Here is a 22,966-nt window from a genome sequence, read left to right on the forward strand (position 1 = left end):
CCTCATGACCCCGTCCACTGATCAGCTTCAGAGAAGTGCCATACTTGCTTCTAAGGGGGCGCTTGTCCCCTCTGTGCCAGGACCAGCGGGGTCTCGCCCCCATTTCTTGGTGTGTCTGTCGCCCGGTGGGCTGTGTTCGGCACGCCCACAGGTCAGGCCAGGTCTCTGCTTGAGAAGCGACGGCGCGACACGTGTTCGAGGCTTCGCTCCGACTCCTTACGACCGTCCTGCCGTCCAGCCACCTGCGTTCTTCGACGCGAATGTCGTTTTATCGTTCCTGACACGGCACGACTCCGGCATGAACCCACGTTTCCAGGATCTGCCCCTCCCGGTATCCGGTTTTGAGGTGCCCCCGCTCTTCCATCCAGCATTTGAAATCGAATCCCCGTCAGGCCTCCCCGGGAGGAATCGTGTGCAGCGGGTTAAAAGGCTGAGAAATGTGAGCTCTTTCTGAGAACCAAATGCTTTTGTGCACCGAGAAATCCCCACCGGCCGCTTCAGACACTGAACGGGCAGGGTCTGCGGACGGAAGGAAATAAGCTGAAGGAAAGAAAAAGGGACAGACCCCAAGCGATGGCTTCTGGCTGGTTCGCCGAGAATCGGGAACCTGTTTCTGCACAGAGTGGCACAGCTTGTTGCTTTTGGGTCCCCCTGAAATGCATGGCGGCCTTTTGGGTATTTTCTCAGATGGTGAAGGGGTGAGCATGGTGGATCTGTCCTCGCTGGCCCCGGTTCCGCCTGCCCCGCAGCAGGCTCCGCTCAGGGCCACCTGTGCACGCAGAGGGGGCCCATGTCACCCTCTGGCCTCCAGTTTGGGTATCTCGTACCTGCTTCACTCTGTCCGCAGGGGTCCAGGCCTGGCTGCTGCTGGGGTCAGGTGGGGGTCCTCCGGGCTTGGAGGCTGCCCCCCAAGACCCAGCCGAGCCCCAGGAGGGAAGATGCGGGGACGCCGGCCTTCGCCCGCCCTGAGTCTGCCACCCTCTCAATGCGAGAGTTGAGAAGACGCTCGTGTATTGCTGTGCCATCTTTCTCTTTAGTGCAAATGTGTGGCACACTCTTAAAATTCATCGTAGCCAGTGTAAGGAGCAGCTCGTTCCGCTGAGCTCTTGATCCCGTGCCCCTCGCCACCCGTGCCGGCAAAGCCACGCACTCGCTCGTCGGCCCGTGCCGAGCTGCGTCCTCAGCGCTCCGAAGAGGCAGCTTCGATCTCTGTGTCTTTCCCAAACACGACGCGTGGGCCGCGGGTGAGTCTGGCGCCACCGGCGTCTCCTGAAGTTTGCCCCGCCGGCCCCTCACGCTCCCCGCTGGCCACACAGTGCGAGACGTGCTGTCGTCCCTGGACGGAAACAGGACCTGAGCCCAGAGCGGTCACCCCCGCGAATTTCCTCTGCTCTTACTGTATTTTCGTGCTGTGCTTCTCTCGATGGGATGGCTACATACTGTGCTTCCCCCCATTTTACAGATAAACATGGGGAAGGAGTTGGCACAGGTGAGTCCAGGTGGAGGGCGGCCAGGGGCTGTGAGCGGTGGGCGCACACCCAGACAGCTTTTCTTATGGAGGCGAAATTCACGGAACGTAAAAGTAACCGTTTGAGCAGCTGAGTGGCGCTTAGCACCTTCGCAGTATCGTGCGACATCCACCTCTGTCTAGACCTGAAAGCCTTCCGTCGCCCTAGAAGGAGACCCCGGGCCCGCCAGGCCTGGGAACCACCAGTCCGCCCTCCGTCTGGATCACCCGTCCTGAACGTTTCACAGAAATTGCATTTTACCCCGTGTGACCTTTTGTGACAGCTTCTTTCACTTAGCGTGATGTGCGGGCGGTTCACCCACAGTGCGGCGTGGGTTCCCGTTTATGGCCGAGTCGTGTTCCCTCGAGCGGACATACCACGTTGTGTGCGTCCACTCATCTGTCGATGGGCGTTTGGGTTGCTTTCCCTGTTCGCTGTTGGGAACATTGGCGAACACATTTTTGTTTGGGTCCCCGTCTTCAGTTTTTGCGGGTCTAGACCTGGGGATGAGGTTTCTGGGTCACGCGGTAGCTCTTTGAGGAACCCCGTCTGGAGTCACCTGCAGCAACATTTTCCTGTAACCCACGGCCCTTCCCCCAGCCTCCTGCATGTCGTCTTCACGACGCTGTGCGGTGGCAGTCGGCACGTGCTCTAAGCAGACTGGCCAGGACACAGTGAACTTGCTGCCCCGTGAGCCGTGGGCTCCGGCGTGGGTGGCGGAGTGCCCTGGGGAGCGGGGAACAGGCCCCCAGATGTCGCGGCTTCTCCCTGTTGTGTCACTGTGTGTCTCTCCTCGTCCTTTCTGTTCTTAGCCTGGGATGCTGGTTCTGTGGCCGAAAGCGCTGTCGCTTCAGCTTGAACACTGGTGAATCTGTGCGTAGGACTCAGGAAACAGGTGTCAGGCAGGGTTCATCAGACACTGTTTTTCCTGAGGCCACGTTTGCTGCTTTGATTAAGGAATGCCAGGCTCCGAGGTCTGTCTGGGCAGCGGGCGGTCGCAGGTCAGCAAGTGCCACTCAGTACGACCGTTGATTCTTTTTTCTTTCTGCCTTCTGTTTTTTTCTCACTGTTTTGTCTTGAACCCCGTAGCTCCGAGCCGCTGATTACGAGCAGCAATTTACAACAACTGTAGTTTTGTAAACAGCAGCTTCGTTTCATTAAAGCTTCTCGAGAATAAATGCTGTTTACGTCCTTCTCCTGGAAGCCTCACACCCATCCCAAAAATGTAAATTATAAGTTGCGAAGGAAACACGGGGCTCGCACAGCTCGGGGATGGTTCTTTCCCCAGGATGGTACCTGATACTTAAGCATCCCGTAATAGGCACTTGTTCGCATTTTCCAAAGCGAGTCGCTGTCACCGAGCGAAAAAACAGATTATTTCTTATACTCATGTAATTGTTGCTTAACCGGAAGTGAAATCTTGAAGGGTACAGCTGGGCAGACCTTGTGATCTCATCGGCTGATGTAAAAGATTATGAGAGAGGTTATCCATGAGCTAGGAGAGCGGGGCTCGGATTTACCTGAGGAGGGTTCACGGGAGGCTCCCCATCTTCCGTCGGTGCCCTCAGAGTCCCTGCAGTGCAGAGAACGGGTACCCTCATACCAAATCCTCATCTTGTCAGAGAAGCAGGCCCAGCGATGGGCCTCGTCCAGGGCGATGGTCAGCCCCGGGGGAGCAGAAGGCCCAGCTGGGGTCGCCACGTACAGTGGTGCTGGCTGCACACCACACAGCCCAGGGGTGCCGCCAGGGTGACGAGGCCCCTGGAGTCACATGCCATGGCTGCCTGGCTGAACTCCTGTTACCGGAAGCTTCATGTCCTGCCTTCCAGCCCAGTGTCCTCAAATGGACGGACACTTCTTTGTTCCTATTAAAAAAAGGAAGATTTCTTTACACAGAATGAACTGTGGTTATTATTGCCCTGTCGAAAGGCATCGAGGATGATTTGATGAGATTATTTGTGTGTTTACAAGTACTTACCTCCAAGATTATAGTAAAGAAGCATAAAATCGCATCATGTTATAAACTCAAACTGACCTCGCTTATCGAGTGGAGGCACCAAGCCAGTCATTTTTGGGGTGATGAGAAGGACAGCACCCCAGGCCCGGCCTCTGCTGGGACCGAGGGACCGTGTTCCCTCCGGGGGGAGGGGCAGGAGCTGCTGAGCGTCGTGCGCCAACGGTGAGGCCGGATGGTACTTCTCAGTGCCAGCTGGGTTGACGTAGGCCGCCCGTGGGATGCAGGCCTTGTCGGCCAGGGCGTGCGGGTGGGAGGCGTGTTCGGATGCTTGCCCCACCCAAGCCCGCTCTCTGGGCCTGCCGTGTTTCTGGGACTCCGAGACTGGTTCACGGTGCATGGCTGGCATGTCTCCTGTTGTCTGCGTGGACATGCTTGGTGTCCTCGAGGAGCAGGCCAGGAGACAGGTGTGGTGTGCTCAGGGACAGGGCGGGGCTGCCCAGGGAGAGGGTTGGTCCTCAGATGTAAATGGGAGCCTTGTCCAGAAGGGAACTCACTTCCCCCAGAAGTGAGTGGGTTTCACCCCAAGTCCCTGATTCCAGAGGAAGTCTTAGAGCCAGCCCTGGGCAAGGAGATTGTGTGTGTGACCCATGGGGACAGCCGGGGTGGGGTGGGGAGCTTGGGAGTAAGGGGAGCCTTGGTTTAGGGGCACAAAGGGTGGTTAACTTAGGGCCAGCAAAAGGTACAGGAGGGTCATTCCGGGGCAAGGAAGGGCCTGAGCCCAGGGGTGGCCGTGAGCACCATGCCTTTCGAGGGGTGGCACAGGGCTGGGTGAGTCTGCCGAGGGTGCTGGCAGGGGGAACACGCTGATGCCCCCCGTGTTCTCTTCCGACAGCCCAACATCGGCCGCCTGGGCCTGCCCCACGGGCCGTCCGGAGAGAAGGTGGCCGTGGTGACGTTGGACGACTGTGACACGGCTGTGGCCGTACGCTTCGGCAGCCTCGTCGGGAACTACAGCTGTGCGGCTCAGGGCACTCAGAGTGGCTCCAAGAAGTGAGCATCCTGGGGGAGAGGCCCGGTGTCCACCGTGGCCACCGCTCCGAAAGGGGTCACCTGAGACAGGACCCCGACGCAGGGCGCCCCAGGAGCCCCAGCCCGGGCAGCTGAGGGCAGAGCCCTGACCTTGGTGGGGGCACCTTCCATCTGACACTTTAGAACCTTCTAGCTTAGGCCCCCTTAGATGCATCTGTTGGAGTAGTGGCCAGGCCAGCCCCAGGCTGCGATGGCCAGATCACTGACCGGGACACCGTCCCCAGCTCTGTCACCATGTCATCGCCGGCTTTGCTCCCCCAGCCGCTGGTCTCTGCGATTCGGTGTTTCGGGAGTGACCCCCCCTCCGTTGGATTGGGGCGGCCCTGTCACTCCGCTGACCCGGCGGTGTGTCAGGCCTCATCTTAACTCAGGAACAAAGAAGGGTGACAGTGACATCGTGGCCAGTCCCGTGTTTCTCTTCCTGTAATGCCAGCTTCAAAAGCCAGAGCGAAGGTTCTCGTGGGACTCGTTCCCTTGTGTTTGGGGGAACATGTAATAAGCGTGTTGAAGACCACAGCTGGGTGAACCTGACCTTTCCTGAGCATCTGCTGTGGGCTGGGGACAGTCACACGCCCATTTCGTCTGGTCCTCACGCAGCTGCGATGGCCGCGGGGTCACATAAGCTGTGCCCAGGGAGATCAGACCCCTCGGCCAAGGCCACACGGCTGCTCACACAGAACCAGGGTTCTAGTTTGCCGTGACCTCTCTTCAGGGTCGTTAGAGACTGGAGGTAGGTGGTGCCACCCCGTTGGGCGCTACGCGTCCTGTGTCGGCCTCGGTGCTGAGCGGGACTCAGTGGGCCGTCACCTGAAATGTCCCGTGTGTCAGGATCTGATGCATGTATGAGGAAGCCGAGGCACAGGGAGGCTGAAAGCCCGTGGTGGCACCGGAAGTCGGCTCCGCCTGCTGGCCCCGGCGCCCTGTGCGATTATTGACGTTTGCGATGACCGGCGTGCCTGGCAGCGGAGGCCGTGTGACGCTACGGCAGTGCAGGGCCCCTGTGGTCACGTCTCGCCAAGCGGCTGTCACAGATGTCGGCTTTGCCTCCCCAGGTCCCTGGATCTGACGGGCCCTCTGCTCCTGGGGGGCGTCCCCAACCTGCCCGAAGACTTCCCAGTGCACAGCCGGCAGTTCGTGGGCTGCATGCGCAACCTGTCCATCGACGGCAGAGACGTGGACATGGCCAGCTTCATCGCCAACAACGGCACCAGGGCAGGTTCGGCACGACCGCCCCACCCGGGCATCACGGGGCTGCGGCAGCCGCACGGGGGGCTCCGCCTCCACATCCGGGCAGTGACTTCCAGAACTGAGCCCGTGTCTGCCCAGGAGGGCGGCCGGAGCCCGGGGTCCCGGACGTGCTGCTCTCGAGACCTGGGGTCCTGCAGGATGGGGTGGCCATGACGCTGCTGGGACAGCCTGCCACCGACCCTAGGGACATTCCATCCCAGGGTCTCGAGCATGTCGCCAGATGACCCAGCCAGCTGGCAGGGTGGCCTAGAGGCCAGTCTCTGCGGCATCTCAGGTCTTAGGTTCTGACGGCTGCGGGGGGTCCAGGGCTCACCCATCCTCTGCTGTCCGTCACCGGGCTCAGTTTCCCATAGCAGGGTCGGCGTGGGGGTACAGGGACGCTCCCCCACGTCGCGATCTGCCCGTGCTTCCGCTCCGAGCCCAGACCGTGTGCTCTGTTTCCAGGCTGTGCCGCCCAGAGGGACTTCTGTGAGGGGGCCTGGTGTCAGAACGGCGGCACGTGCGTCAGCAGGTGGAGCACGCATCTCTGCGAGTGCCCGCTCCGGTTCGGCGGCAAGAACTGTGAGCACGGTGAGGGCCCGGCGCTGCGGCGGCCGCCCCGCCACGGGCCTTGCAGTCCTGCGGGGCCGGGTGCGTGGGACCGCTCGCACGGGCCAGCAGCCTCCGGCAGCACGCGAGTCCCCGGGCGGGCCCCGGTGGGGAGCGGGAGCACGCACGGGGCCTCGGCTGCGGCGAGAGCTTGAGGGGGGTCGTGGGGTCACCGTAACAGGTGAGCTGGAGCGGAGGCGGGGCGTACGGACGGTGCATCCAGATGGTGCAGGACGCAGCACCACGTCCGAGCAGGGCTAGCATGAGGTCTGGAGTCCGCGAGGGTCAGGCAAGGTGGGGTGGGGCCGGGCCTCCTGGTGGCTACAGCCTGCGCTCACACCAAGGCCTGAAAGGACAGGACCTCCAGTGTCCCTCTCGCTGTCCCAGAGGGGTCCTCCAGCTGGCTGCTTCCTGACGGGGCCGTGTTGTGGGCATCAGAGGCAGAGCCTCAGCTCCCCCCGCCACCCCTGCATCCAGCATGCAGTTAGAGACACGCGGGTTTTAAACAGTCCATTTATTTTGAAGCAACATAGTAGTAAGTTTTATCATTTTTAAAATCGGGACACTCCAAATCTCAGGTAAACCAGAGGGTGGTTGAGGCCGGGGAAGTGTGGGTGTGCTCCCCAGTTCTGCCCAGTGCTCACGGGCTCTGAGAAGGCCTGTCCTGGAGCTGACCCCAACCCCATGGGGATAGAGTGGACACCTGTCCCCCTCCCAAGCACGAGTGCTGTCCCCAGGCCGGGCACAGCTGGTCTGACGGGCACCACTTCTCTGCGGAAGTCAGACGTTCTTCGCGTCGGCCGGGGTTGGGGGTCTGTAAGTTTTGTGGGGACGGAGTCCACAGCTTTCTTCAGATTCTCAAAGCAGAAATAGGAGGGGAGCGTGACAGTTCAGGGGAGAGCAGGGTTCACCCGCCGGTGTGGGGGGGCGGGGGCGGGGGCAGGCATGCCCGCCCAGCACCGCCTGCTCCGGCTGTGACTTCTGGAGAGGAAGCACGTGATGAGGAATCGTGCCACATCCGCAGCCGTTGCCTGGCACAGGCTACTCAGTGAGGGCCAGCACCTTTCAAAGACCAGTGGGTCTGTTTTCGGGCAGCAGGTGGGCCGGGCTCCTTGGGGCCCTGTAAGCAGGTTAGGCCCAGCCCTGACTGACCGGCGTGTGTAGGAAGCTCAGGCTGCAGGGAGGGGCTGCAGTGCCGGGTGACCTCCCACGCCCACGGTTCCTGTTATGGAGGCTGTGAGTCCGGCTGTGGCAGTGCCAGGGGAAACGGCTGCCAGGGTTTGGGTTCATAAGAGCAGGAAACAGACACCCAGTGCTCTCGAGGCGGGCACCCCGAAGGCAGCCCCCACCTGGCGTGCCCTGTGCTGTCGGCCCGCTCTGGAAGGCCTCGCCTGAGGAATCGGAACGGGCCGCCGGCTCCGACACGCAGCGGTCCAGGGGCTGCCTCGGCATCGGCTGACTGGCGTTTCTGAGTAATGGGCTGGATGAGGCTGTTGGTCCCCATCGTGTCATCTCCCTGGTTCCCCAAACCATATGGGAGCCCTCGGCTGGCCAGTGGCCTTGCCATCTCTGTGTCCGTCACCAGGAGCCTGTCCCAGCTGATGGCAGGCGGGTCAGGCAGGGTGTGCAGTGTTCCCTGCAGGCTCCTTACCTGGCAGGTGTGGGGTGGGACAGGTAGGCGGGGCTCACAGGCCCCCGGCATCTTGTCCTCTGAGCTCAGGGATCCTGAGCCGCCCCACTCTGCCTGTCGTCCCCTTGCCCTGAGAGCCCCCTGCCATGCCCTGCTCATGGGCAGCTGTGGGTAGGAACCCCCAAGCCTGGGCCTGACTCCCCAGAAAGGTGGCACGTGTTCCGGGGCTGGGCCTCTGCAGAGCCGCAGCCCCTGGGTCGAGGGCGAGATGCCGGCAGGTGGGAATCGGAGAGGGGCCTGGGCCTGGGCCTGGGAAGGACGGAGGCCGAGGAGCGCGCCCCACCCTCCCCCGGGAGCCCGTCCCCGGCGGCCTTCAGACGGTCCCGTGTCTGTGTCCACAGTCATGCCTCACCCCCAGCGCTTTAGCGGGGAGAGCGTCGTGTCCTGGAGCGACCTGGACATCACCATCTCCGTGCCCTGGTACCTGGGGCTCATGTTCCGCACCAGGAAGGCAGACGGCGTGCTGATGGAGGCCACGGCGGGCGTGTCCTCCAGGCTCCACCTCCAGGTGAGTGAGAACCGCCCCCCGGGCCCTGCAGGGCAGGTGCGGCTGAGTGACGCCACACCTCGGCCCTCCACGCCCTGCGCCGCCCGGAGGGGTCTCCGTGTGAAGGGGAGGACCGTGCCTGCTTTTTCCAGCGGTTCATATCAGTGAAAGGTGCAAGGGATGCAGCGTGCAGCCGCGTGCCCCCAGGGGGCCCCTTGCCAGCCCCCTCCCCTCCTTCCTGCCCGGGGAATGGGGTACGTGCAGGATCGGGTGGACCTGGTGGCCTGGCTTGTCCGGCGTCAGCCACGGTGAGGTGTAGACAGCAGCTCCGGGTCTGGGCGTTCGCGACCAGAGCGGGTTGTGAGCACCTTCAGGTGGAAGTAACAGGTCCCCACCGACTTTTTTCCAGGTGGCGGCACTCGGCCAGAAGTTCCCTAAAAACTGCATCACCTCACACGTTGCTTCTCTCGATCGCTTTGGTCTTAACTTCTTTTTTTAAATTTAAAACATCAGATAAGCAGCAGAGTTCCTGAAATGTTTAAAGATTATTTTAATGCATCGTGTTCGCTAGTGTTCCGTGTGTCACAAATAGTCCCCCAGCACCTTCTCGGCTCCACACATGTCTCATCTGAGGACTGCGAAAGGCCCCTTTAATTCACGAGCCACGCCCTGGTCTTCCGTGGCCACCCTCTGCGTCCACCTGCCTGGACTGGAGGCGAGACGGGGACTTGTCACCCTCACGGGCAGCCTGGGGTTTTGAGGTGTCTGAGAGCCCAGGAGACGCGGCTGTGCGTGCTGGCCGGGGGAGCCCGGGGTGTGGGCGGCGGGCTTGCCCGGCCAGGCCCCAAGCTGAGCGCTCGTCCTGCCCTCACGTGTCCAGGCGCTTGGCCTGCGGTGACAGCGGACAGACCCTTCTCCTGTAAACCCCGCTACCTCTGACCCTGGTCACATCGGGGTCACCCCAGGCGATTCCCCCTCCTAGAGAGTCCGATGCAGGACACTTCTCAGACCTGATTCGCCTCCCTGACAAGTGGCTTGTGGGAATCGCGCCCAGGCTGGGGACTGTGTCTAGAGTCGAAAGAATTCCATAACCGGCTGTTTTTCGCTACCTTCCTTCCAGGCTTTCTTTCTTGTGTAAGCGTGCGTGTGCACATGTGTGTGCACGCGTGTCTCCATGCACCCGGGCACACCCTGCCTCTGAGCAGCGCTGACCCCCTGCCCATGGGTTACGCATCACGTCCCATCTGTGCTGGCCCAAGGCCGCTCCCTCCCTCCGTCTGGGCAGCACATGGAGTGTCCCACCCCCTCAAGACTCCCCCACCCCCCACTCCCCCGTCCAGCCTCCTCATTGCCTCAGGGCTGGGCGTCACTGAACACCCCACTGTCACCCAGGGCAGCCTGCTCTAGGGTAACATCTGCCGCAGTCGGGAAGTTCCTCCCACGGCTGGCCCTGGTCCCCTCTGCTGTGACCCTCACGTCCGTCCGCACCGAGCTGTTGCTCACTGCTTTTTACTCCCTGGGGCCCGGGACTTCCTGTTCTGCCTGGTGCGGAGCAGGCTTAACTCCCAGCCAGGGCAGGCCGCGCTGGGGTCAGAGACAGTCAGAGGTTAGATGGCCCTTAACGGCGCGTCCACTCAAATCTCTCATTTTGGGGGGCGGGGAAACCGAGGCCTAGAGACTCTGAGCTCCGGGTCCCATGGTTCATTCATTGCTCAGGTCCTGCGGCATCCACAGCCCCTCCCCCATGGCCCCTGTGGACCGCCCATGTGGAGACAGCGTGTGGTGGGGGCAGAGGGAGGGGACAGAGGCCCTGCCCAGCACCTCCTGTCAGCTCCCTGTCAGAGGGCAGTTCAGGCAAGACCCAAGGGCTCCCAATGGACTGGCAGGTGTCAGACTTGTCAACAGATCAGTTGGGACAGGCCCAAGGAGGCTGCGGGCCCAGAGCCTGGACAAGCCTCCTTTTCTTCACTCATCTGTCCCCTCATCCGCGTCCCTGCTCAAGGCCACCTCCCAGCACAGACCCGTCAGGTCATACTGAAGAGGTGCAGTGTGAATCCGGGGTGATGACCGCGGTCGTTGTTTTGCCCTTATTAACTTGTCATTTCATAAATTTACCTGGCAGCCCAGGATCTAGCTCTGGGCCAAAACTTGGCAAGCACAGCCCTGCCTGGGGGATGGTGTTTTCCTCTGTGGTTGTTTCACTGTTGGAACAAATTAAATTGGCTGTTTTCGATTCAGGTGACGAATCGGAGCTTGCACGTTGTCATTTGGCAGTTGGGTGTCTGTAGGAAAAAAGTATGTTTTCAGTAGGAACAGCCCTGAAAGCCACAGGCTCCCGTGTTGTTTGAGCAATTACGTTATGGGTGGCTAATCCAAAATTAAGGTGTTTTGGTTTTTTTTTTTTGCTAGGGACTGTGGCCAGCCCTTCTCTGTGAAAGGCTGGGTGGCAAAGGGTGGTGGTCTTGGCGGGGATGCTCCAGACCCTAGGGGCGACCTCGAAGGCCACCCCAGGGCATTTCCCGAAGGCCGGTCAGCTGGTCGCTGCAGGATTGTCCTGGCTGGTTTCCACGTGCCGAGTTGGGAGGGCAGGGCAGCCGCGTACCGTCCTTGGCCGCCGCAGCAGGCCAGACAAGCTATGTAGTCACCCTCCAGCCCACGCATTTGGGTAATTGCTTCCAGGCGCCCTGAATCCGCCTGCGTTGTCAAGTGGGATAACGTGGCTATTGTTGAACGTCTCTCCTAAATCCGGTGACAGATCCAAGGTGGCAAGCAGTTACCGCGTGGTCCTGGGGTTCATCCTGTAGGTATCGCTTTTGTGTGTAGACAGATGGCACTTTTATTGTTGATCTGCTGGCTTCGGGTTTTGTCAGCCGGGACAGTGAAGGAGAATGGTGAGGGAAATTAATTGACTTAAATGTCTGGAACAAAAGAAAACAAAATCTATAAAAGTTAAAAATTATTTCCTTCGGTCGACTATGCATGGAGACTAAATCCCCAACTGTATCATTGGTCGCGTTATCTTTTTGATCAATGAAGAATATTTTTTGTTATCGTGAGATCTTCTTTGACCCACGGGGTATTTTAATAAGTATAGTTTTGAATAGCAAGCAGGCGGCATTTTCTAGTAAATCATTTTGTTATCGTTTCAGGCGTAATTGCAGGTCAGAATGTACGATCTAGGGTTGCGGACCTTCTCAGTGTGTTCGGGCCTGCTTTGCCGTCCAGCGTTTAGCCATTGCGTGACTGTCCCAGCGGTGCTTGAATGTGTGCTCCGCAGATGCATTCTGTAGTGTTCCGATGCGTCGCGTCGGTGGAGCTCGTCGGTTGTGGCATTCAGATAGTCTGTCACCAGTTGTTTGTTTTGTCTGCTTGTTTTCCCAGTTACTGAGAGAGGTGAGCTAAGAATCTCCCACCTTGATTGGAGACTTACCTATCCTTTAAGTTCTGTCCAGTTTTGCTTTGTAGGGTTTGAGGCTACGTTATTAGGCGTTTATAGATTTAGAATGGTTTTCTCTTCCTGGAAAGCAGAACGTTACCATTATGAACATCCTCCTTATCTCTGGTAATTAATTTCGCCTTAAAGTCTGCTTTGTCTCGTGTTACGATAGCTATGCCGGCCTCGTTTGGGTTGATGTTTACATGATATATCTTTTTCTATGCTTTTACTTTGAACATTTCTGTATCTTTATGTTTTACGTGTGTTTCTTGTAAGCAGTGCATTAATAGTTGTTTTTTTAAACTATTAATTGAAATTATCTTTAAACACAAGTATCTTAGGTTAGTTACAATGTTCTTTTCTCATTTTCTTACATGTATTTAAACATGGTAGCTCGAATCTTATCTCACAAAATGCAACATTTACTGCCAAAAATAGCGTCTCAAGGTCACCTGAATCTGTTTCTAGGAAAGTTCTGTGGCTCCCATTATTCTCAAGTCCACACCTGATGATTCTGTTTTCTAGATTCCCGTGGGTTTGTTTCCACTGTTTTTTGTTCCACCGGTTCTTGGATTTCAAGCACGTTGTCCTTGGCTACTCGGTTATTTTTGATCGAGTGCCGGGCATCATCTTTTAAAAGTAGAGAGAATTCAAAGCTAGAATGGTGATGTCGCCATCCCTCGCATTTGCTGTGACTGGCGGTCCCGACCCTGGGCCGGCTGCGAATTCTGCCTTTTGCCCTCCCAGCCCGTCGAGCCCGGAAAGCTTTGCTCAGCTTTCAGCCTCGGCCGTGTCTCCCAGAACCAGCTGGCGACCGTAGGCGAAGGCAAACCCCAAGCGCGTTCTGTTTTCTCCCTGGTTGTGTCTCTGTAACTCTGCGGGGCCTCGAGTCCCTCCGATGCCTTCGGACAGGTGTGCTTTAACACCTGCTCTCCTAGTTCTCAGGAGGAGGTCGGTTCACACCACTCAGTCCTTCATGAAGGGGAAATAAGATCTTGGCTACATTTTAACACATGAATGTCTCAGGACGGTTACAAAGCTGATTTTTTTCCACACGTATATTTAAACATGTGGCCTGAGTCTTATAAAGTGTAACATTTACATCCAAAATAAGAGCCCAATAGTCACCTGAATCTGTGGCTGTCCCAATACTGAGGTCTAATGGGCATCACTCTCCTTGACCTCTGTCAATATTTGACGCTTCTTACTATAGAGAAAGGCATAAAATTCTGAAGAGTGTTACTGGCAACGAGAAATTAAACTTGGCCTAATTTTTAAGTCCATCTTCGACGCAGCGCCCTGCGGTACGTCTGCTTGCGTGGCTTTGTTATTTAAGTGGCTGTGAAGTATTTTCTGTTCTGCCATCATCACGTTGATTGGTAGGTTTGGTTCTTCCGGTTCTGCAGATTCTAAACAACTACATCCAGTTCGAGGTGTCCCATGGGCCCTCGGACGTGGCATCCATAAAGCTGTCCAGGTCGCGTGTGACTGACGGGGAGTGGCACCATCTATTGATAGAACTGAAGAGCGCCAAGGAGGGCAAAGACATCAAGTACCTGGCAGTCATGACCTTGGACTATGGGATGGACCAGGTAAGTTGGCACCTGTACCCTTTTTGGAACAGACCCCTTCATGGGGTCCGTGGGAGAACAGAGTGACCTTCCGTGCGTCAGGGCCCACCAGAGCCCTCGGGGGTTGGGGATGCACGTTCTGGGCACACTCCCCCGCCCCCCACGTTCCGGTCTCACACTCCACCTCATGCTGAGGTCGCTGGCGTCTGCCCTCGGTCCGCCTTCTGGGCGGTCAGCTCCTGGAATCAGGACCTGGCCGTCGTCCATCTGTGTGTCCCATTTTGGAGCCTCTGGCACCTTCCACAGCGGTTTCTTTAGCAAAGCCGTCTCGACTGTGCTCAGGGCTGTGCCTCTGGGGCACAAAGTTGCATGACGCATGGGTCCTTGGCCTCAGAGTAGACGGTGCATGCAGGCGAATGGGCAGTGAGACCCAGGTACCAGAGAGGGCCGTGCGACCGCAGAGAGGCGGCTTGTCCCAGATGGGCAGGTGGCGTCCCGGGCAGGGTGCGCTCGGAGTGCTTACCAGACCACACGACGTCCGCAGTGCGTGGCTGTTTCCACAGGATGCCCACACACCTGGGGGTGATTCCTCGGCTCCCCTGGTGTCCAGGCTCCCCTGACGCCTGGTTCTGAGAGTGAACGGCTGTCGTGCCCCCTGGGCGCACCTCCCCGGGCCCGCGGTCCGGCCGAGACCTCCTCAGACCGCCCCCAGCAGTGGGCGTCGTCTCCCGTTTGCCCCCATCCTCCTGGTCCACGCGGCTTTTCGCACAGCGGCTCGTTGTGGAGCCCGCTACGGAGGTGGGAGTGTTGCCCGTGTACCCCCCCGACCTTCTTCACTGGCTGGGACGTAGACCTGTGTCCCCTGATGCCCCGCCTGTCACACGCAGACAGCCGTGTTCCCCTCCGAGGCTGAGCCAGGCCTGCCCCCTGTTGAGAGGCCCAGACGCGCTCGGGAAGATGTTTCCAGAACGGTGGGTGTCGCTCTCCCCTTCACAGGACACGGTGCAGATCGGGAACCAGCTTCCGGGGTTGAAGATGAGAAGTCTCGTGGTGGGGGGCGTGTCCGAAGACAAGGTCTCGGTGCGCCGCGGTTTCCGGGGCTGCATGCAGGTAGGGCGGAGCGCGTGGGCCCCCACCTCGCGGCCGGCTCGGGCTGCCACAGGTGTGGCCACTGGTCAACCTGTGAGTTGTCAGTAAACGGGTGGCTTATCCGGGAGCTCAGCCAGCCTCGTCGGTCCCGTTCCCAGCCGGACCCGCCCTCGCCCACGGTCCCTCGAGTGCAGCCCTGCCCCCCTGTCACCGTCAGCCACCGACAGCTCTGCCTTCATGGTGTGTCGAGAATTCACTCTTTGCCGCTTACACCAGCCCCACCCAGCCCGCCCTCCGTGCTCACCTGAGCGGGTGTCACACCTGTCTCGTAGTCCAGGTGTCGTGGCAGCAGCTGAGTGAGCTGTTGATAGAGTGGCTCAGCTCACAGCCACTCATGCCTCGGGCCCCCCGCTGCGGGAGTGAACCCCTCTGTTCCTTCCCCTCGCCGCCCCCAGCCGCCCACCTGGCCTGAGCCCCTCCCCCACATCTGCTGCGCTCCAGCCCCGGGGCCTCCTGCCCTGGCGCTCACCAGCGTGTCCCCGCCATGGCGCCTTGTGCGGTGGCCCCTCTTCCCGGATGCCCTCGCACAGCCACCCTCCCCTGTGAGCGGCCCTGCCCGGCGTCGTCCGCCATCATGCCTTCCATGACCCTCGTTCATTTTGCCTCGTGACACGCGCTGGGATGACTCGAACGTGGAAACGTTCCGGCTTCTTTCCCGGGGGGCCCGCCCCTACCCGGAGCACGACCTGGTGGAGGCGGAAGTGACCTCGTTCCTACCGTCACCCCATTTCTCCTCCTGTCCCGCCAGTCCCAGCTTCGTGGACAAATGAGGTGTCGCTTTAGAGACGAGGGACCAGACAGAGCTTGGGTTCCTTGATCCCTGGTTACGTTTCGGGGTCCCTCCAGCCTCGAGGCCCTGGGACCGAGTCTGGCTGCCCTTTGTTTACACAGGGAGTGAGGATGGGGGAGACGTCCACAAACATCGCCACGCTGAACATGGACGATGCCCTCAAGGTCCGGGTGAAGGACGGCTGTGACGTGGAAGACCCGTGCGCCTCCAGCCCCTGCCCGCAGCACAGCCGCTGCCTCGACGCCTGGGACACTTACACCTGCGTCTGCGACAAAGGTGGGCCCGCGGCACCCGCACCCCCTCTTTCCTGATAGCTGTCAGTGGGGGTGACACCTGTAGCGTTTAAAATGCATCGAGGAAAGCTAAGTGGGGCGCCAGCTTCCCCACCAGCTCTCACGGGGCCGTGGAGCCCTTGGCCTTGGTCTGTAAGGAGTGGGCCCTGTCTTCCTGAAGTGCACCCTGGCCGTGCCCTTTCTCGGTTGACGCCAGCCAGACCCTCCAGGCTCCATCCTCAAGATGGCAGGAAGAATTAGGGAAAGGCACACACGTTTTAAAAAGTCCACATTCAGTGTTTGCTCCTGAATTTTGAGCTGCTGCAGCCATTCTCAGCTGGCATCTGTCCACCGTGTGTCCTGGGGTGGCCAGGATCCTCTGCCCCGGGGCTCCTGACTTCACGGGGGACCTGGGAGGCCCTTGTCACTGCCTTTCCAAGGCTGACCCACCAAACGCCCGTTTCCCGTGGCTCCCAGGTGCCCCCGCTGCACCCCTCTGCACAGCAGCCTGGCGGAAGGCGGATGGCCGGGATGTCCCACCACGGGGGGCCCGGCTCCGGGAGTGGACCTGCGGGGCCAGAGGCGGATCTGGCAAGGGGTCACGCGCCTGTCCCCGCAGGGTACTTTGGAAGGAACTGCGTGGACGTCTGCCACCTGAACCCCTGCGAGCACGTGGCGACCTGCGTGCACAGCCCCAGCGCCCCGCGCGGCTACGTGTGTGAGTGCGGCCCCAGCCGCTACGGGCCGTACTGCGAGAGCAGGTAGGCGGGCGCCCGCCGCCCCCGGCTCCCTCGCCCCTCCCTCATTTAACCCCAAAACACGTATGCGGTGGTTTAAGGACCGATTTCTTTTTTCAAAGTCGGCATGAAATAAACGAGAATCAGTTGGGCGTCTCACACCGACCCCATCTGAGCACGTTTCCACTCCAGACGCACACAACATGACGCGTTCGCCCAGAGCCCACCATGGTCAGGCGGGCGCCAGGGGCGGGAAGCTGGGCACGACGACGGGGAACAGCTAGCTTTCGAGTGGTGTCTGACGTGCATGTATGCGCTGGTGTAGTTGGTCAGGGAGCCCAGGTGTGTAGTCACCGCAGGTAAATCACTTCCTCGCAAACAGGGCTTTCCGGAGGTGATGCATTCCTGCTGGTGGCCCTTGGCCCGTGGCAGCCGTCCCGGTGCAGGAGCCGTGCAGGCGCCAGCTCTCTCTTTGTCGTCTTTCCTCTTCGTCCTTCGGGGACCGGGACGTGTGCTGCAAAACCATTTGTGACCGGAGGCAGCTGTGCCCTGGGCTCGTGATCTCACGGGAAGACGGGCGCCACGTGGCTGCCGGATGGGAGGTGGGGAGGCCCAAGGGGAGGGCGTTTCGGGGACAGACAAACCAATGGGGCTGAGCTGAAGAGCAGACACAGGACGAGGCCAGCCTAGAGGCTCAGTGGGGCATTCCCAGGGGCCCGTACTGTCTTGAGCACATCCTACGCTGGGGAGGCAGGCGGGCCTGGGAGGACGCCTGTCCTGTAGCTGGGAACAGAGCTTGGCTTTGTGGGGCCACGGGGCCAGCAGAAAAGCGGCAGGGTCAGGTCCGGGACTCAGAGGCCTCTGGCTCCCGCACGGAGTGCGGTTGGAGCAGGCAGAAGCTGGACACAGGGTGACCAGCTCGGAGGCTGGTGCAGCGTCCCCAGGCCTGGCGCTGCAGGCCTTCAGGACTGAAGAGGCGGTGAGGAGAAGGGGTTCGCCAAGGCCCTGGGGTCCCCACTTGTAAATGTAGTTCCGCGTTCACCAGACCAGAGCCCCCGGGCCCAGGAACCTGCCTGGCCACGTTCGTAGCCTTGACGTGAACAGAGCTGGTACTTAATCATTGCTCGTGGGTGAGTGAAAGGTGTCTGAGGTTACGGTGGATGGACAGAATGTCATTAGCTGGGTAGTAAGCGCAGGGTGGCACTTCATTTGAGGGGCCTGAGGGATACTTGGGGGAGCATCCCGCAGGCAGGCGGGTCTGCAGGTAATGCTCAGGTGAACCATCAGGTCAGGAGCAGAGGCAGAGTGACAGTGACAGGCAGCAGCTGACACCGGGGCGGGGCGGGGCTGGCCTTGTCAGCTTCGACGTTGCTCTTTTCCGGGTTTGCTGGCTCTGCCAGGCCTGGCTCCCGAGGCAGGACTGGGCGGGTCCGATGATCCTCAGCCCACCGGGTCCAGCCTGTGGCTGCACGGAGCCGACAAAGGCACATGCCACGTCCGTGGCCAGGCTGCTCTGCATGTCTGTGGGGACCTGGGGACCTGGGCGCTGCAGGAGCCTCGTTCAGCACCCGTGAGCCGGCAGGTGTCCTGGGTCCCGGGGGAAGCTTGTCCAGGGCGGCCAGGCCCCGGCTGCTCTGTGTGGGGCTGGGGTCCTAAAAGGCCAGCCCGGCGGCGGCGTCAGGTATTACTGTGTCCCCGTGAGCCAGGCCTCGTGGTGGGGGTGCTGTGGCAGCGTGAGCATCGTGACGTCAAGCTAATAGCAGCCTGAGCAGGGTCGTCACCTGCGTCTTCCAGGTGGAAGAAAGAAATGAGCAAATGCGTTGTTGAAAAGCAACAGGTCTGCAGGCGGAACCCTTCCAGATGTGGGGCTCCTCAGGGCTGGGAGCAGGACAAGAAATTCTTAAGGGTTCCGGGGGTGGGGGCGAGCGGAGGGGAACAGAGGCCCCCGGAGCGGGGGAGGTGCCCAGACCCAGAGCAGCCGCGGCCCCAGGCGTCCCGCGGGCTCGCTCTCCTCGGAGAAGGACGGTCACGTGCAGCCTCCACCCGCCACCTCTTCTTCCCAACAGGATCAACCTTCCGTGCCCCAAAGGCTGGTGGGGGAACCCCGTGTGTGGGCCTTGCCACTGTGCTGTCAGCAAAGGCTTCGATCCTGACTGCAACAAGACCAACGGGCAGTGCCAGTGCAAGGTGAGGCCTGGCCCGCAGGTGGACGGCAGGGACGCGTCCCCCACCGTCTCCACGGGCGCCGAGCCCGGGGAGATGGCCGCGCGCACGGGCGCACACACACGCACCGTCCCCGCTCTCGCATCTCTGGTCCTTCTTAGGACAAGTAGGCGGGGGGCCGTGATAGGCTTTTGCTCTAAATGAGGGAGGAGGGGCCCTCCTGGAGAGCGCGCCTGCCTTGTCTGGGCGGAGGGCGGAGGGCAGCGGGGAGAGGCCCAGAGGCGGCCGGACACGCAGGAAACGTCCTCCAGGAGTAGGGCCTGCACCAGCATCCACAGCCCCCCGCACTTCTGGCGTTTGCAGGAGAATCACTACAGGCCCCCCGACACGGATGCCTGCCTGCCCTGTGACTGCTTCCCGCAAGGCTCCCACAGCCGCACCTGTGACGCGGACACTGGGCAGTGTGCCTGCAAGCCCGGCGTCATCGGCCGCCAGTGCAACCGCTGTGACAACCCCTTCGCCGAAGTCACCACACTCGGCTGCGAAGGTCTGTGTCGCCGCTTGACCCCTGACGGGCCGGGCCGTGGGTTGGGGGCGTGTGCGCGTGTGCGTGTGCGCGTGTGCGTGTGTGCGTGTGTGCGTGTGCAGCACATGCTCTGGGGTTTGGGGAGCGCTCAGCACCCCTATGGTCTGCCTGTGCCCACCTGGCCCTGGGGGATGGCAGCGCAGGAGCCCGGGTCACGCCCCACCCCGTCCAGCCCTGCTGCAGGAGGTTGCGAGGGTCTGGTCTTGCTGGGGGCGGGGCCTCCAGGGAGGGGTGTGGCCATGCTGGCTAAGGGTCTCCTCTCCTCTGCGTGCCAGTGACCTACAGCGGGTGTCCCAGGGTGTTTGAAGCTGGCATCTGGTGGCCGCAGACCCAGTTCGGGCAGCCGGCCGCGGTGCCGTGTCCCAAGGGATCCGTGGGTAAGTACATGCCCTGGGCTGTGGCGTCCGTTCCCGGCGGGAAACCAGACAGAGGGACATGACAAGCGTCTCCGCCACTCAGTGTGGGGTTCTCTTTGTAAAGTGGGGTCGGGCGACGCCGCCCGGGAGGGGTGTCGGGTCCGGTGAGAGGGCGCTGGGCACGCGCGTGGCCCGGCCGCTCAGGGCAGGTGTGGTGCGCGGGGCTTGCACTGGTACGTGGCGAAAGATTAGGCTGGTTTCTTTTCTCACGGACTTGCCCAGATGTCCGCGTTGCTGGGCTCGGCCAACTGTGGACGTCAGGCGGCGTAGCGGTGGCCCCAGGCCTGAGACCAGAGTGCCCGTGGGGGCTTCGTGGCCGTGGCAGCTGCCTGGCCCTGGGCCAGCGCGGGGTGGGCAGCACGCCGGGCTTGGGGACACCTGGACAGACGCGTGTGGATCGGCGGTTGGGATTTCGGGCCTCACGAGCCCGCCGTCTGTCCCCAGGCAACGCGGTCCGCCACTGCGGTGGGGAGAAGGGCTGGCTGCCTCCCGAGCTCTTCAACTGCACCAGCGTCGCCTTCCTGCAGCTCAAAGCCATGGTAGGGGCGCACGCGGGGACAGGGTCACCGGGACGGGGGGCGTCCAGGCAGCCGGGCCCTGCTGGCCAGAGGCTGGCGGTGGCTCAGGGTCGTCTGTCCTGGGCGCCCGCGGCCGGACCCTTCTCTCTCCCCTCGGGACCCACTCTGCATCTGGCCCCGCCCACCCCGCGTGCCCAGGTCCGGCTACGCCCTCCCGTCGCGCCCTGTCCCCGGCGCCCACACGTGCTCGCTTGTCCCCCCGCGTGTGCCTCTCCAAGCGCTTTCTAGCCGACCGCCCCCCGTGTTTCGCGCCGTCATCGGCCGGAGCTCGGTTTTGGATTTCTTGTGCTCTGTCCTGACGAGGAAGCCCGCCCTGGGCAGCGGTGGGCGTGAGCAGGAGGGGCCCCGCGCGGCCGCGGGGGGTCTGCAGACACCGCGTTGGCTCCCTCGTTTCAGAACGAGAAACTGAGCCGCAACGAGACGCGGATGGACGGAGACGGGTCCCTGCGGCTGGCCCGGGCGCTGCACAACGCCACGCGGCACACGGGCGTGCTCTTCGGCGACGACCTGCGCACGGCCTACCAGCTGCTGGCCCGCGTCCTGCAGCACGAGAGCCGCCAGCAGGGCTTCGAGCTGGCGGCCACGCAGGACGCCAACTTCCACGAGGTAGGGGGCAGCGGGCGCGTCTGGGGACGGCAGTGAGCTCGGGGGCGGCCGTCCTCCCAGCAGAACGTCGCCTCTCGGTGGGGAGCCTGGGCCAGTGCCGTGGCCGGTGACGCCGATGACGAGTATCAGGAGCGTTCGAGAAGGGCGCGTGCGGGTCGTGGTTGTCGTGACGACGGTGCCGGGTGCCGCCAGCAGCTGCGCGTTCGGTGTGTGCCGTGTGGCTCACGTGAACTGGCTGGTTTGCTCCGCACGTGCACGCACCCTGGGGCGCAGTGCAGCCGTCACCCCGTTTGGCAGGGAGGGCACCTGAGTCACAGCGCGCCAAGGGCACACAGCCCTCGGAGTCCCTGCCCCCCCACGTGCCCCGAGGCGCGGCTTTCAGAAGCCCACGCGCTCTCGTGCACAGGCCCCGCCGTGTTCCGTCAGGTGAAGCGATCTGTCCGTAAGAAGCACGGTTAGGAAGACCGTTGAGGAAACTCACTCCTAGGCCTGCTGTCGGAGGGCAGTGCCACCTCGCTTCCTCGACTCTCCTCTCGAGGTGTCCCCGTCAGTGCAGCGGCTCTGGGGCGGCCTCCCCCTCCCTGTCCGTGCAGAGCAGAAGGGTGGGGGTCCCTTCTCCTGCCTTCTGGTCCAGGCCCAAGTGTTTGGCCTGAGGGAGTTTGTTCCCACTTTGAGGCTTTGCAAACAGAAGCTTCTCCTCCAGGTTTCTGGCTTGGGCTGGGGTCCCTGAGCCCCCACGGACGGGCACACGTCTGCCTCATGCTGCGGGGGCGGCAGCGTCACACGGGCACTAGCGGCGTGTCCTCGGCTGCCTTGCTGCCCGCTCAGTGCCCACACCCGGTGTGCCTGGCGCAGCTGGGTTCTCACGTGACCAGGGCGTCTCCCCTTTGCGTCTCGGGGTGCACATGCAAACCCCAGCAGGCTTCTCCCGGACACACAGCTGCCTACCTCTGAGCTGCAAACACCGGTGGTCTCCTCCTGCTGGCCCCCTGTTAGCCAGGCCCCTACAGGCCAGCGCACATGCAAGCCGAGTGCTGTCTGTCTGTCTGTCCGCCAGGACATCGTCCGTGTGGGCAGCGCGCTCCTGGCCCCAGGCACCAGGGCCGCGTGGGAGCACATCCAGCGGAGTGAGGGGGGCACGGCCCGGCTGCTCCGGGGCTTCGAGGCCTACTTCAGCAACGTGGCACGCAACGTGCGCAGAACCTACCTGAGACCTTTCGTCATCATCACTGCCAACATGAGTAAGGGCCTCGGGCTGGCGCGGGGGACAGGCGTGCCCCACAGGAGGGACCCCAGGTCCGTCTGGGGTGTGTGGCCCCAGCGTGGCCATCGCCTGGGGAGTGGTCAACAGCTCCGGCCTCTGCTTCCTCGTCCGTGAGATGGGGAGATGGGACCCTCCTCGTTCAGTGTGTCCAAAGCTGATCAGAGAGACACACACGTCATTCCCGGGCCCAGGAAGTCAGGGACAGACATGAGCAGAGGTGACAGGGAAGCGAGGTGCCACAGGCATGCGCTTGGTGGCCCGCGGGCCTTTCAGAACTGGGGTGTGAGGCTGTTTAGGGAAGGGGCATGGTCTCTACTCACTCAGAGAGGCCAGACCCACAGAGAGTCAGGAACAATGGCCGGGCACCGGGGTTGGAGGGTGGGACTCCGCCCTGCCTGGCCAGAGCTGTCTATAGAGCCAGCGCCTATGCACCAAGTCCCCAGAGCCCAGGACACACTGCTCTGGGGTCAGGGCTTCGCAGGGAGAGTCTGGAGGTAGAAGCAGCTGCCACGTCGCCCAGACAGAGCTGGCAGAGTCCACGGGGGTCTGTCCTGTGAGGTGGCTCTTTTTCTCCTGCAAGTATTTACTAAGCCCCATGTGGGGTGACTGGGCAGAACCCAGGGATTGTCCCTTCCCGGGGGTGGCTCCTGGATTACGCAGTCATCACCCAGAAGCAGCGTCCCTCCGGGTGGCCACTGGGGGCATGCATGGCTCACGCGTCGGCCGCTGCCAGGCTCGCCTCCAGACCCCGAGCCTGACGGTTCTCAGGCGCCACCCACGTCCAGCGGCTGGACTTGCCACGTGTCCCCCCCCGCCCACTTCCCGTGCAGG

At 61.6% G+C, this 22,966-nt stretch overlaps 1 protein-coding gene across 6 annotated transcripts in view; it reads left to right on the top strand.

Moving 5' to 3' along the window:
• CELSR1 (cadherin EGF LAG seven-pass G-type receptor 1) overlaps window positions 1–22,966 on the top strand; it is a 113,207-nt gene that overhangs the window by 69,531 nt on the left and 20,710 nt on the right. For all 6 annotated transcript variants that reach the window (XR_005652870.1, XM_039863151.1, XM_039863152.1 and 3 more), the window contains 14 exons: window positions 4,358–4,515; window positions 5,607–5,770; window positions 6,247–6,372; window positions 8,422–8,588; window positions 13,410–13,595; window positions 14,571–14,684; window positions 15,615–15,789; window positions 16,405–16,546; window positions 18,589–18,709; window positions 19,049–19,232; window positions 19,547–19,648; window positions 20,132–20,226; window positions 20,662–20,871; window positions 21,929–22,112. Coding sequence is in view for 5 of the 6 variants with exons in the window: in XM_039863151.1 (XP_039719085.1) it covers window positions 4,358–4,515; window positions 5,607–5,770; window positions 6,247–6,372; window positions 8,422–8,588; window positions 13,410–13,595; window positions 14,571–14,684; window positions 15,615–15,789; window positions 16,405–16,546; window positions 18,589–18,709; window positions 19,049–19,232; window positions 19,547–19,648; window positions 20,132–20,226; window positions 20,662–20,871; window positions 21,929–22,112 (2,128 nt within the window). In the remaining variant the exon portion in view is untranslated. The remainder of the gene's footprint in view (window positions 1–4,357; window positions 4,516–5,606; window positions 5,771–6,246; window positions 6,373–8,421; window positions 8,589–13,409; window positions 13,596–14,570; window positions 14,685–15,614; window positions 15,790–16,404; window positions 16,547–18,588; window positions 18,710–19,048; window positions 19,233–19,546; window positions 19,649–20,131; window positions 20,227–20,661; window positions 20,872–21,928; window positions 22,113–22,966) is intronic.

Source organism: Pteropus medius, unplaced genomic scaffold, assembly GCF_902729225.1.
Source record: "Pteropus medius unplaced genomic scaffold, Ma_sr-lr_union100, whole genome shotgun sequence".
NCBI classification, from domain to species: domain Eukaryota; kingdom Metazoa; phylum Chordata; class Mammalia; order Chiroptera; family Pteropodidae; genus Pteropus; species Pteropus medius.